Here is a 13,537-nt window from a genome sequence, read left to right on the forward strand (position 1 = left end):
AATAATTAATGCCAATCAACATGGGATTATGGTGAATTAAGTTTAACCTTTTTTTAATTACAAGTTTAGTTGATACATATAATGGTGTTGATGTGTGTACCTAGACTTCTGTAAATCATTTGACTTGGAATTTCTTGACATTTTGATTAAGAAACTAGAATGATACAAAATCAACAGTGGCACATGTTAAATGGATTAGAACTGGCTAATAGATAGATCTCAATGTAACCAAATGGGGTTTCATGGTGACTGGAGGGGTGTATTTCTAGTGGGGACCCACAGGAATGTTTTTTGGTTGTGTGCTATTTAACATTTTTATTTCATAGTGTGGATTAACTATTGGAATAATTTAGCAAGGGTTGAGGTGCATACTCTATCAATGGAGATTTTTAAATCAAGAGCAGATGTTTTTCTACAATATATGCTCTAGGGGCAACAAGAATTAATTCATGAAAATCCCATGGCCTGTTATGCAGAATGTCAGAGTAGATAATCACAGTGGTTTCTTCCGGTCTTTATAGCTATGGATATATGAAAACAAAAATTATAGGAAATTTACATACATTAAAAGAGTGTTATTAAAGTTGGAGAATGAGGCAATCAAAAGATAGGAAACGCCAGAATTAAAATTGCAGCCATGATTCTTCGGCCTTATGATAGCATGTCATAATGAAATTAAATTCATGTCATTTTATTTCCACAGGATCCCTCTCTGTCGAGCACTGTTTATTCTGTGCACCGTTGAATATATCAGGATAATGTAGTGAAAGTTGCCTGTAGAACACGTGCCACCTTCACTGTAGAATTGGCAAAGTGTATAGAGGCTGGGGACTGAAGGAAGAAAAAGGATAGTCTTGTGTTTAATGCTCTGCCCCAGACTTCTAGCGTGTTGCTGGGCAAATCACTTAAACCGAAATTTTAGAAGAATGCTACGGATTGTGGGCTCCTCTTTTTCGAAGTACCCAACTTGAGAAAATGGAGCCTATGTTTCAGAAATAGTGCTGAGCACTCACAGCTGTTGCTATAATCAATGGGAGCTGTGAATGCTCAACACGTCTGGTAGTAAGGCAGTGTGGAATTTGCCCAGTGCGGGAACTGAGGCAGGGTAGGTTTATGCTTAAAACACTGCAGCCCTATGCCCTACGCCAACGGGAGGCATTCGCCTGTCAGTGTAGGTAATCTACTTACCCAAGAGGTGGTAGCTAGGTTGATGGAAGAATTTTTCCATCGACCTGGCACTGTCCACACTGGGGATTAGGTCAGTTTAACTACTCTGCTCAGGGATGTGGATTTTTCACATGTAGTTAAGCGGACTTAATTTTCTAATGTAGACCAGGCAGAAGACAGCCATGGGGCTACCTTCTGAGGCTCTTCTTGCAAACTCTGTCGTAGGGAGCATCTCGGGGGGGCAGGGAGAGAGGCTGTTGAAAGCAGGGCAGCAGCAGATGGCTGTGTGGAAATTCTGGGCAGCAGTGCCACCTTTGGTAAGCCTGGGAACATCATTCTATCTTCAACCCTCAAAATTGTCTAAATTATGCTGGGGGCTGCTCTGGGTTTTAGAGCAGCCCAGGATCGCAAGGGCTTTTAAAGCTACCTTAGCCTCTATCCCTCCTTGCTGTAAGGTCTGTGGTGTGTCCCCTGTCTAACCTTTCTCTTAAGAAGGTCTGGCTGACTGTTACATTTCTGGTGGACAATGATTGTCTTTCTATGCTAGATGTCTCATTGTTCCCACCCCTGTGGTGAGAAATTGTATGATGAAAAAATCTGCTCTAGATAAATCCAAAGAGAGACTGTCGGTGATTTTTATCAACATGTTGGAATGTGAAGTGGAGATGGACTTGTGTTCAGGTTGGTTATTCAAATGTGTTAGCTGGGAAAAGGTTTGTTGCTCTTTATTGTTATGGTATTTGAAAGTTTGTTGTCATTAGAAATGTAGAAACAGTGTTGGCTGAGAAGTGGTGGCTGTTAAATAAAGACTGGGTGCTGATATAGGGTCAGAGTTAAGGTTGCGTGTGGAACCTTAATTGCACATTTTCAAACTTTCAAAAAATATTTTGCTACTTTATCTTTGCTGTAGAATTTCATGTCTATCAAATGTCTTGTCTTATCTGACATCCGATGAAGTGATGCTCAAATAAATTTGTTAGTCTCTAAGGTGCCACAAGTCCTCCTTTCCTTTTTGCGGATACAGACTAACACGGCTGCTACTCTGAAACCTGTCATTTGACTTTTTAGTATCACTTTTTTTTCTTTTACTGGTACCCTCAGCACTTCCATTTAAAGGGTGTGTGTGTGTGTGTGTGTGTTTTTCCCCTATGTTAACTATCATGTGTTTCTCTCAAGAAAATTAGATGGTACTTCTATATAAGATTAAAATATAACTGGTATATTAAAAAAATCACGCTGAATAATTATAGTTCAGTTGCTACCAAATTGGGAGAACGCATCAATGACATAACCAGAAGTCCTTCCTGGGTCCCGTGCTTCAGAATATTTTCATTAATAACTTGGAGGATAGAGTGGAGAGTGTGGCAATCAACTCTGCCAGCGTTACAAGGCTGAGAGAAATTGCAAATACTTGGGGAGAGCTAAAATATAGCTTTCTTGATAAATTGGAGAAATAAATTAAAATCAATTGAGATTCAGAAAAGACACTTGTAAAATAGTTCATGAAGGAATGATAAAATACACAAATATGAAATAAGGGAGACTTGTATGGGCAGTAGTTCCTTAGATTTCAGAGTTTAATAATAGGAAATTTTTAAGGAGTCAATTCTCCAACAGTCATTCTGCTGCCTTTCACCTTATCTCCCTCCAAAAATTGCAAATGTTATATTCAGATTATATTAAAATAAGCACAAATTGTTTTGCCCCACTCAGCACTAGTTGGATCTTAATTTGGGATACATCATATTTTTGAGAGGGTTACATTGTAAAAGGATATAATTTGGAGAGTTCAGAGGGAAGACATTTTTAAAAATGTGACAAAAGGTTTACAGTGTAAGACCAATAGTAGTCAAGCACTCATATTGTCTGAAGAAAAGTCTGAAAAAGACATAACTTGTATATAAAGTGTTAAGAAAACATTGTTCGCAAAGCTTAAGCGCTTAAAAGTTAGGAAAACTTCAGAATTAAGGTTGTTTTTGTTTGTGGTATAATAGCCTAGGTGTGTTTCGTTTTGGTTTTTGTTTTTTTTTAAACAAACGAAGAAAAAGTGGCACATGATGGAATTTCTTTTTATCTCCTCTGCATTTGGTTCAGGCAGCTTTCTCATCCAGGGTTCCTGAGCCCAGTGGAGAGTGGGGATGGTCATGGGGTATGTCTACACAGACTGCAGCAGTGAGTCTTGGAGTGTGGGTCAACAGACTTGGACTTGTGCTATGGTGGTAAAAAATATCTTTGTAGATGTTCGGGCTTGAGCTCTGAAATCCACCTTTTCCTTCCTAGGCTTCAGAGCCTGAGCCTGAGTGTCTAAATATCTATTTTTACCACCATAGCACAAGCCCGAGTCTGTTGACTCAGGCACTCAGACTCACTGCTGCAGGCTGTGTAGACGTACACAGAAAGCCCAGGAGAGGGACAGTCTCTCTGCTCACAGTTTAGGTGCCCGGACCTGGCGTAGACCTCAGCAGCTCAATGCTGCAATTGGAGAAGAAGCAGGACTTTCCCTACAGGTAATGTTCATATGGGTGCTCCCCTTCAGGGGTGCATTAACCCCCCATGTGTCTCTGAAGTGGAGCACTCATAGGAGGACGCATCTGGAACAACTTTAGTTACTGCAGACAATGAGTAACCTCTCCTTAGCCTTAGGTTGGAGTATACGTACTGTAGAATCTTTGAAGAATTTAGCTGCTTAAAATCTAAGTGTATACCGAGCATGTGTGAAGTGTGGATCCCTCCCCCCCGGTTTATAAAATGGCCAAACTTGGATAGATTTTCATAGAAACTGCAAAAGACACCTCCCTGACACAAAGGCCACCCCCCTACCAAATTTCAAGACCCTACTAATAATGTTTATTTATACAGAGGGATTAGTTATCACTAGCCAGTGGAGACAAAGGTAGTAATGGTCTTTAGTCGCTGCAAGGAAAACTTATGTTAAACATTAGAAAAATATGTTTATACATCAGAACAGTCCAGTTAAGGGACCATCTTCTGACAATATTCATAGCTAGAGTAAACACCAATCTTACCAATGGCTAAGGTATAACAAAATAGTTCCTAGCTTGAGGCACTATTAATGGACTAGAATGAACTAGTATAGATTCCTTCTGACTTGTACCGTTCTGTAAGCATTATTTAAAAATGAGAATATCTTTTAGCTCCAGTTATTATTTTTAAGACTGTATTAATGTTGTTTAGGTGGGCTAATATGAAAAGAGATTCTGCTGTTAGTGCCGGTATTCCACACACGGGTGTGCATGTTGCTCCATGTGCCTGAGATCAGAGATATGTAGCAAATAGTATCCATTGGTTTGATTTGTGCCTGTGCAATTGCTCTCTTTGTGCTCTAAACCGAGGTCATGAAGGGTGGCATGGGCCAACACTTCTCTAGTTTCTTCTTACTGCCGCATGGTCTGAGTTGAAATCCTCTGTGTCCGAAATGATCTTCCTATGCTTTCAAAATCTGTAACTATATATTGTCAATGTTCTTAGTAACATTAACCTTAGCTTTTTTTAAAGTATTTTTTAGTTAGTCTAGTGTGTTTCGCTTCTCCCTGTTTTGGGGAGCCTCTTCCCATGGAGAAGGTGTGCCCAGATTCCTGGGGTTTAAGGACTGTATCTCCTGCCCACATTCCTTCTCTGTCAGCGATAAACACAAGTGCTGTATTTACTGCCTCTGAGAGGCTCGCATCACTACAGCATTTGTTCCTCCTGATCTCCCTGAGCCCACCAGAGAAGAGAGCCCCATCTGCAGAAACATCTCCTGGAGAATGCAATGAGACCCCAGTGGGATCCAGGCCAGGGAAAACCACCTGTAAAATTACTTCAGACTGAGCAGCGCCCCTCTGAGCATGAGCTTTGAAACTGAGATCAAAAGCGTTAAGCCTAAGAAATGTTGTCACAAGACTAGGGGACGTGGTCATAAGCATAAGGACAGATTCTCATCCAGGCCTGCCTCCAAGGAAAAGGATCCCTCCCCATCTTGGTCCAAGTTGGGTGAGTCCTCGTTCATGGGTCCTAAAGAATTAGGTCCACATAAATCTTGCCACCAAGAAGGGAAGGCACGAAGGAAGAAGGATCCGACAGTACCAGCTCTGATTCCATCTCCGAGACTGGAAGATTGGCACCACTGGCTCCAACTGGGAGTTCCATATCTCACCCAGTTGGCCCAGACAGTTTTGTTTTCCTGACCGTCTACAAATGTCAACCTGTCCTCCCATCTGTATCCAACCCTTTCTGTATTTATCTCATGAAAATGCCAGAATCAGACATACCAACCCAACCCTCTTCACCTCACAGCCTGGTATTTGGATGGGTGTCAGACATAGATATTGCATGCTCAGAGGCTGTCCTAATTCGCAGCAGGAAAGTTTCCATGAGAAAATCCTTTCTAGCTGATTGGAGGAGTTTCTCTGCCTGGACACAGCAGGAACAGTTGTCTCCAGAGTCAGCAGGCATTCCTGTTGTTTTAGACTTTCTCCTGTTCCACAAGATGTCTGGACTTTTAGCTTGGTGTGGGTCCACCTGTCAGCAATCAGTGCCTTCCGTCCTCTGACAGAAGGCGACTCTAGCTTTATTCACATAACAATTAATTTGCTGAAGTAGTTATACTGGACATTTGTGAGGCAACTACCTCGAGCTCTATCCATACCTTTAAGAAGCATTACACCTTACTGCAGGCCTCTTCTGCAGTTGCAGCTGTGGGGACAGTAGTATTACAGACATTCACACCAACTGCATCCTTGCACCCATCCTCCTGTTCAAATACTTCTTACCAGTCACCCACATGTGGAATCCATATGGTGATCAGAACTCAAGAAGAAATGGAGATTACTTACCTGTAATTGGAGGCTCTTTGAGATGTGTGGTCCCTATCTGTATTCCACTACCCACCATCCTTTCCCTCTGCTTCAGATCTTGTCTGATTCGGGGGAATAGGCAGAACTTGAGAAGCATTGGCCGATGCCCTCGGTTCAGAGCATTAGGGGAACAACTGCGCAGGTGAGGACCAACAGACACTGTTTGCTACAAATCTCTGGACTCAGATGTGTGGCACGCATGGGCACCCATGTGTGGAATACCTATAAGGACCACGCATCTCGAAGAACCTCCAGTTACATGTAAGTAAGCTCCATTTAATGCTAGGTGAGCCAAGGATTTGTGCTCTTACTATGAGTATTAGGGTGGCTATATGTATTACCAGAAGAGACAGATAGTTTGCTTCATGTTTTGAAAACCACAAACATTTGGAATTAACTATGTGATGGATATTCTCATATGTTAACTTGTAATTATATCATGCATTAATATTTGATCTTTTTTTTTTCTCATTTCAGATTTTGATGCATACTAAGGAGATGGTGCAGAAGGTACTGCTGAACATTTTTCATTATACAACAACCCTTAAATAGCACACCTGGTGAAATTTTTTATTCTCAGAAAATTGTAACCCAAACAAACTTGAAATCACTTTTTGGGATGCCTAGTTTACAAATGTAGTCTTTCCTAATGGATTATAGCTTTTTTTCTTCTCTTAACACCGATCTGATCTAGCCCCTGCTTGAAGCCTATGTGAGAGAGTTTCTAGCAAATTAGCAACAGTGCTAATTAGAGTTTACTCACAGGCCTGTTATGCTCTGTGTTTTAGAGTTTTACTAGGAATTTTTTTTTGGCTCCCTTTTTATTCTATTATATGGTGATAATATACTGTGAAGGTTCCTTCCTCACTCTGAACTCTAGGGTACAGATGTGGGGACCTGCATGAAAGACCCCCTAAGCTTATTCTTACCAGCTTAGGTTAAAAGCTGCCACCACCAAAGAGTTACACAAAGAATAGGGGAAGTGCCCACTTGGAAATGTCTCCCCCCACCCCCCAAAATATCCCCCCAAGCACTATACCCCCTTCCTGGGGAAAGCTTGATAAAAATCGTCACCAATTTGCATAGGTGAACACAGACCCAAACCCTTGGATCTTAAGAACAGTGAAAAAGCAATCAGGTTCTTAGAAGAATATTAATTCAAGAAAAAGTAAAAGAATCACCTCTGTAAAATCAGGATGGTAAATACCTTACAGGGTAATCAGATTCAAAACATAGAGAATCCCTGTAGGCAAAACCTTAAGTTACAAAAAGATACAAAAACAGGAATATACATTCCATTCAGCACAACTTATTTTATCAGTCATTTAAACAAAACAGAATCTAACGTATATCTAACTAGATTGCTTACTAACTCTTTACAGGAGTTCTGACCTGCATTCCTGCTCTGGTCCCGGCAAAATCATCCCACAGACAGAGAGAACCCTTTCTTTCCCCCCCCTTCCAGCTTTGAAAGTATCTTGTCTCCTCGTTGGTCATTTTGGTCAGGTGCCAGCGAGGTTATCTTAGCTTCTTAACCCTTTACAGGTGAAAGGGTTTTTCCTCTGGCCAGGAGGGATTTAAAGTTTACCCTTCCCTTTATATTTATGACATATGCTATTTGGAGTTTAATATGGATTTGTTTAACTGCACTGACCTCTCCCACATCTGGTCTTCATTTGTCAAGGTGATAGGATCTCACTAGATTTATTGCTAATCCTGAATATCTGGGTAGTAATAGTGGTGACAGTTGCCTTCTTTCACCTCTACCTTGCTAGGAAATTATGCCCATCTTCTGTTTTTATGAGTTTTGACCTGGATATAATTCAGTGTATTGTTATGGTGCCTTTTTTCTGCTAAGGAGGCAGGCTAATGTGCTCTGCACAAGAAGGAGTTTCTGTGTTCATCTCCAGATCTGGAGATGGAAAACACATGGAACACTGTGGTTAGATCTTTATCCAAAAGGAAAAATACATTCTCTGTCAAGGCTTCTGGCCAATGTAAGGACTAAACAAAAGAGGAAGACTGAGTCAAAGCCTATCTCCTTTCAGAGCACATTGAAAGAGTTGCCTTTTGGCAAAAGCCTTCTTAAAAAAATATTGAAGTGGCGGAGAGAGAAGAGTAAGCCAAATGCTGAATCTGGAAGAGGTGAAGGAAGAGCGGAATCCACTGTGAATAACTTTGTAGTGCTCTTAATTACTGTATCTGTCAGTCAAATATGACTGTGATGGGTTCCCTTGAAATTTGGCAGACAAATGCTGTTTCTTTCATATGATGTGGGTACTTTGCAGCAGTGTTGTGATGGTTGCAAATGGATCTCCAGGCTATCATATTACTCTTCAAAGATGTTGGCTATAAGCAAACACACCTTGTCTTGAATAGTCTGTCTGACAGTCTCATGGTCTTTTCTCTCTCCCCTCTCAGCCAACCAAAATGACAGTTGATAACAATATGAGTGGAATTCTTAAGACCAGAATTGTTAATTTATTTTCTTCCACTTCTCACTTCATACTTACAGTATTCTGTATCCCATATGGTGTTGAAAAATATACTAAGTGGCAGAACATACAACTGAAAAGTCTGCCTGGTTTTTCTTCTTTTAGTGTTTACTTAGTTGTCTCATGCTTGATTTCTCCCCCTTGAATACACACACAGGTCTACACATATGTTTACATATATACATTTTAATGAAATGTAAACTTTTAAATATAATCCTGCTTTGCTTTATTTAGGTATTTTACTGTTAAACTAATAATGCATTGTGTAAACATTTTGCTCAAATTTTGAAAATGTGACGGAGTGCAATACAGAATTGTAGACTGTTGGGGATCTCAAGAGGTCATCTAGTCCATTCCCCCGCACTCATGGCAGGACTAGTGTTATCTAGCCCATCCCTGTCAGGTGTTTTTCTAACCTGCTTTTAAAAATCTCCAATGATGGAGATTTCACAACCTCCCTGGGCAATTTATTCCAGTGCTTAACAACCCTGACAGGAAGTTTTTCCTAATGTTCAACCTAACCCTCCCTTGCTGCAATTTAAGCCCTTTGCTTCTTGTACTATCCTCAGAAGTTAAGGAGAACAATTTTTCTTCCTCCTCCTTGTAACAACCTTTTATGTACTTGAAACTGTAGTCATTTCCCCTGTTAGTCTTCTCTTCTCCAGATTAAACATACCCATTTTTTTCAGTCTTCCCCTATAGGTCATGTTTTCTAGGCGTTTAATCATTTTTGTTGCTCTTTTCTGGACTTTCTCCAGTTTGTCCACATCTTTCCTAAAATGTGGCACCCAGAACTAGACACAATACTCTAAATGAGGCCTTATCAGCGCAATGTAGAGTAGAAGAATTACTTCTCTTGCTTACAACACTCCTGCTAATACATCCCAGAATGTTTTTTTTTTTGCTAGAGTGTTAAACTGTTGGCTCATATTTAGCTTGTGATCTACTATGACCCCCAGATCCCTTTCCGCAGCACTGCTACCTAGGCAGTCATTTCCCATTTTGTATGTGTGCAACTGCTTGTTCCTTCCTAAGGGACTTTGCATTTCTCCTTACTGAATTTCATCCTATTTTCTTTAGACCATTTCTCCAGATCATTTTGAATTTTAGTCCTATCCCCGAAAGCACTTGGAATCCCTCCCAGCTTGGTATCGTCCGCAAACTTTAAGTCTACTCTCTGCCATTATCTAAATCATTGATGAAGATATTGAACAGAACCAGACCGAGAACTGATTCTGCAGGACCCCACTTGATAAGTGTCTTTGCAGCTTGACTGTGAACCACTGATAACTACTCTCTGGGAACGGTTTTCCAACCAGTTATGCACCCACATTGTAGTAGCTCTGTCTAGAATGATTGTATTTCCCTAGTTTGTTTATGAGAAGATCGTGTGAGACCGTATCAAAAGCCTTACTAAAGTCAAGATAGAGCAGATCTACTGCTTCCCCCACATAACCACAAGGCTTGTTACCCTGTCAAAGAAAGCTATTAGGTTGGTTTGACACTATTTGTTCTTGACAGTCTATGCTGACTGTTAGTAGTTATCGTCTAGGTGATTGGAAATTGATTGTTTAATTATTTGCTCCATTGCCTTTCTGGGTATTGAAGTTATTGGTCTGTAATTCACTAGGTTGTCCTTATTTCCCTTTTAATAGGTTGGCACTATATTTGCCCTTCTCCAGTTCTCTAGAATCTCTCCCATCTTCTATGACTTTCGACGATAATTGCTAGTGGCTCAGATATCTCTTCAGTCAGCTAGTATTCTAGTATGTATCTCATCAAGCCCTGGTGACTTGAAGACATCTAACTTGTTTTAGTAATTTTTAATTTGTTCCTTTCCTATTCTAGCCTCTTATCCTACCTCATTTTCACTGGCATTCATTATGTTAGATGTCCAATCTCTACTAACCTTTTTGGTAAAAACTGAAACAAAAAAGTCACTTAGCACTTCTGCTGTTTCAACATTTTCTGTTGTTTCCCCCTCCCCCGCCGCCCCCCCCTCCATTGAGTAATGGGCGTACTCTGTCCATGGTCTTCCTCTTGCTTCTGATATATTTGTAGAATGTTTTTTTGTTACCCTTTGTCTCTAGCCATTTTAATCTCATTTTGTGTCTTGGCCTTTCTAATTTTTTCCCTACATACCTGTGTTGTTTGTTTATATTCATCCTTTGTAATGTGACCTAGTTTCCACTTTTTGTAGCACTTTTTTGAGTTTCAGATCACTGACGATATCCTGGATAAGCCAGCATGGTCTTTTGCCTTGCTTCCTATATTTCCTATGGAGCTCTTGTGCCCTTAATAATGTCCCTTTGAAAAACTGCAAACTCTCTTGAACTGTTTTTTCCCTTAGACTTGCTTCCCATGGGATCTTCTCTACCTATCCCCTGAGTTTTTGAAAGTCTGCCGCCTTGAAATCATTCTTTATGGTGCTGTTTTCCCTCCTGCCATCTTGAAGAATCATGAACTCTGCCATTTCATTATCACTTTCACCTAAACTGCCTTCCACTTTCAAATTCTGAATCAGTTCCTCCCTATTTGTCAAAATCAAAGCTAGAACAGCCTCTCCCCTGGTAGCTTTCTCCAACTTCTGAAATAAAAAGTTGTCTCCAATACATTCCAAGAACTTGTTGGGCAGTCTGTGCCTTGCCATGTTATTTTCCCAACAGATATCTGGGTAGTTGAAGTCCCCCATCACCACCAAGTTTTGTGCTTTGGATGATTTCATTAGTTGTTTATAAAAAGACTCATCCACCTCTTCTTCCTGGTTGGGTGATCTGTAGTAGACCCCTATCACTATCCTTGTTCGGTTTTTTTATCCCTTTTATCCTTACCCAGAGACTAGAGAAAGTAAAGTAAAAGTTACGTTGTTTGTTTAAATCTGCTTGTTTTATTTAGATGAACCTTGAAGTGATTTATGGAGATACAGATTCCATTATGATAAATACAAATAGCACCAACCTGGAGGAGGTTTTCAAGCTGGGGAACAAGGTAAGGGAATTCTGAAGGAAAAAAAATATTTCTAATAGACTTCATACATGGGTGTCACAAGAATATGTGAGAGAGAGAGAGAGAAACACCACACACAAATTTAGTGAGAAAAGGTTTGGGTGTCCTAAATACGTCATCTGTTGGAATGTATACAAATGCAAGACAAAAATATAGGAGACCAGTTCAGAACACGAAGGGTTTGTGCATTGCTAATGATGAAAGAAAGGGTAGATGGATTTCCTAAACACACGTATTTTCAAGAAATGATTTGAAGAAAGAGGGGAGGGAGGTTCTAAGGAGGTGAGAATGAGGAGACTGGTGCGGAAGGAGCCATGATAGAAAGGGAGCAAAGGAAGAAATAAGATGAGAGGACTTGCATCTGTGTAGGAAGTGGAAAAGGATACCAAGGAAACTGAGAGAAGAACTGTAAGAGGAGGCAGGATAAAATTGAGCCTTGCAGTTGGAGGGTGAGAATCTTGAATTTTACGAGAGCTGATGCAGGGCAGAAAGCGAACAGTATGAAGAGAAGTTGTTGCACAGCCTTTGGCTTGGAATGGCATTTTGAACACACTTAAATGTTTTTCAGAAATTAATTTTCTATATATTCTTGGTTGCTGTGCTACATGGGATGAAAGAAAATATACTACTCTCAAGACTGTTTGGAAATTTACAGTTAGGATCGAAGCTCTGTGCTGTATATGGTCTAGTTGTGCATAATATGGCAGCGGATATTACCGCAGTTCAATAGAGCAATCCTGATTTAGGCATGGCATGGCAAAGCAGCCAAGAAAGCACTGGGTCAAATCCAAGCATTGTTCTCTGTGAGACAGCTTTCCTAGGCTTGATAGTTGGAGAGTTGTGCCTAGCCTGGACCCAACCTTCTGTCCGAGACTTCGTTAGGTCCCAGGGCTGAGAGTTGGACAGGCAGGTGGGGTCACTGTACTACTGAGGCAGCTGTGATTGATGGGGGGGGAAATGGAGCAGGAACCCCAGTGCAGTGCAGAAAGAGCCTCCAAAAGTGAGGGGATAAGTCCCAGAAGCACCTGCAGAACAAATTGGGTAAGCTTGAGGTGGCCACAAATTCTCTTCCTGCCTGCCCCGCATCTTAAAGTGGGTCCCGGGGAAAAAAGAAGCGGGGCTTCTAATCAGCTCCACTCCCAAAGCTGACCAGGAGAGTTCCAACAATGAATCTCCCCTCCCATCTTGGGGACTGGATTCTGAGACAGACCTCTCGAGAGGGCCCTGGGTCCTGAGGCAAGTGGCAAAAGGCCTCACCAAAGCTGCAGCACAGCTTCTAATTGTCCAGTAGGAAGGTGAGTTATCTAGCTCTGAAACCTGACAGGCTCCTGTCAGTAAGCCTCAGAGCAGATTGCGCCCTTCAAAATCCTCCCCTGAGGCTGCACTACCCCTTCACTTATCCTTTGAGGAAGTGATTAAGGATAAATGGAACAAGCCTGATCAGGGCAGCATATTAACGAGTTACCTCAGGCTCTACAACATTCAAGAACCAAAGGGCTCTACTGTTGAGATACTGAAGGTTGACGCCACTGTAGCGTTCTTTGCCAAGGATATGGTTATTCCCTCAGAAGGGGAGTTCTTCCCCCAAAAAACCCCATAGATAGAAAGATGGAAGCCACTGTGAGGGCTTTGAAGCTGCTTTCACCACCCTCTGTGCGTCCCTGGCAGATAACTGCTTTGCAAGAGTCTCTCTTTCCTGGTTGGAAGATTTCAAAGGGTTGTTTTAGAGAAAGTATTCCTAGCAACAGTGTTGGTAGCTGATGCCTTAATGGATGCAATGAAGTCCTCAGCCCAAGCTGTGTCTTCCAGCTCAGTAGCCAGGCACCATCTTAGTCTCTGACCCTGGAAGGTGGATACTCACTCTAAGCAGGTTCTGTGCTCAGCCAAGTTTACAGGCTCTCTTCTTTTTGGAGAAAAGCTGGAGGGTGACAATGCAGCAAAATCCAAAGTCTCTCCCTTCTCCACTAAGCACCCTCAGGAGACAGATAGACTGGCCTTCACAGGGAGGTGCTT

The 13,537-nt window shown here is 41.3% G+C and overlaps 1 protein-coding gene across 4 annotated transcripts in view; it reads left to right on the top strand.

Annotated features, from left to right (window-relative positions):
* POLA1 (DNA polymerase alpha 1, catalytic subunit) overlaps positions 1 to 13,537 on the top strand; it is a 349,929-nt gene that overhangs the window by 137,279 nt on the left and 199,113 nt on the right. For all 4 annotated transcript variants that reach the window (XM_074968368.1, XM_074968379.1, XM_074968396.1 and 1 more), the window contains exons 27-28: positions 6,501 to 6,533; positions 11,414 to 11,506. In XM_074968368.1, the coding sequence (XP_074824469.1) occupies positions 6,501 to 6,533; positions 11,414 to 11,506 (126 nt within the window). The remainder of the gene's footprint in view (positions 1 to 6,500; positions 6,534 to 11,413; positions 11,507 to 13,537) is intronic.

The sequence above is a fragment of the Natator depressus genome, chromosome 1, assembly GCF_965152275.1.
Source record: "Natator depressus isolate rNatDep1 chromosome 1, rNatDep2.hap1, whole genome shotgun sequence".
NCBI classification, from domain to species: Eukaryota; Metazoa; Chordata; order Testudines; family Cheloniidae; genus Natator; species Natator depressus.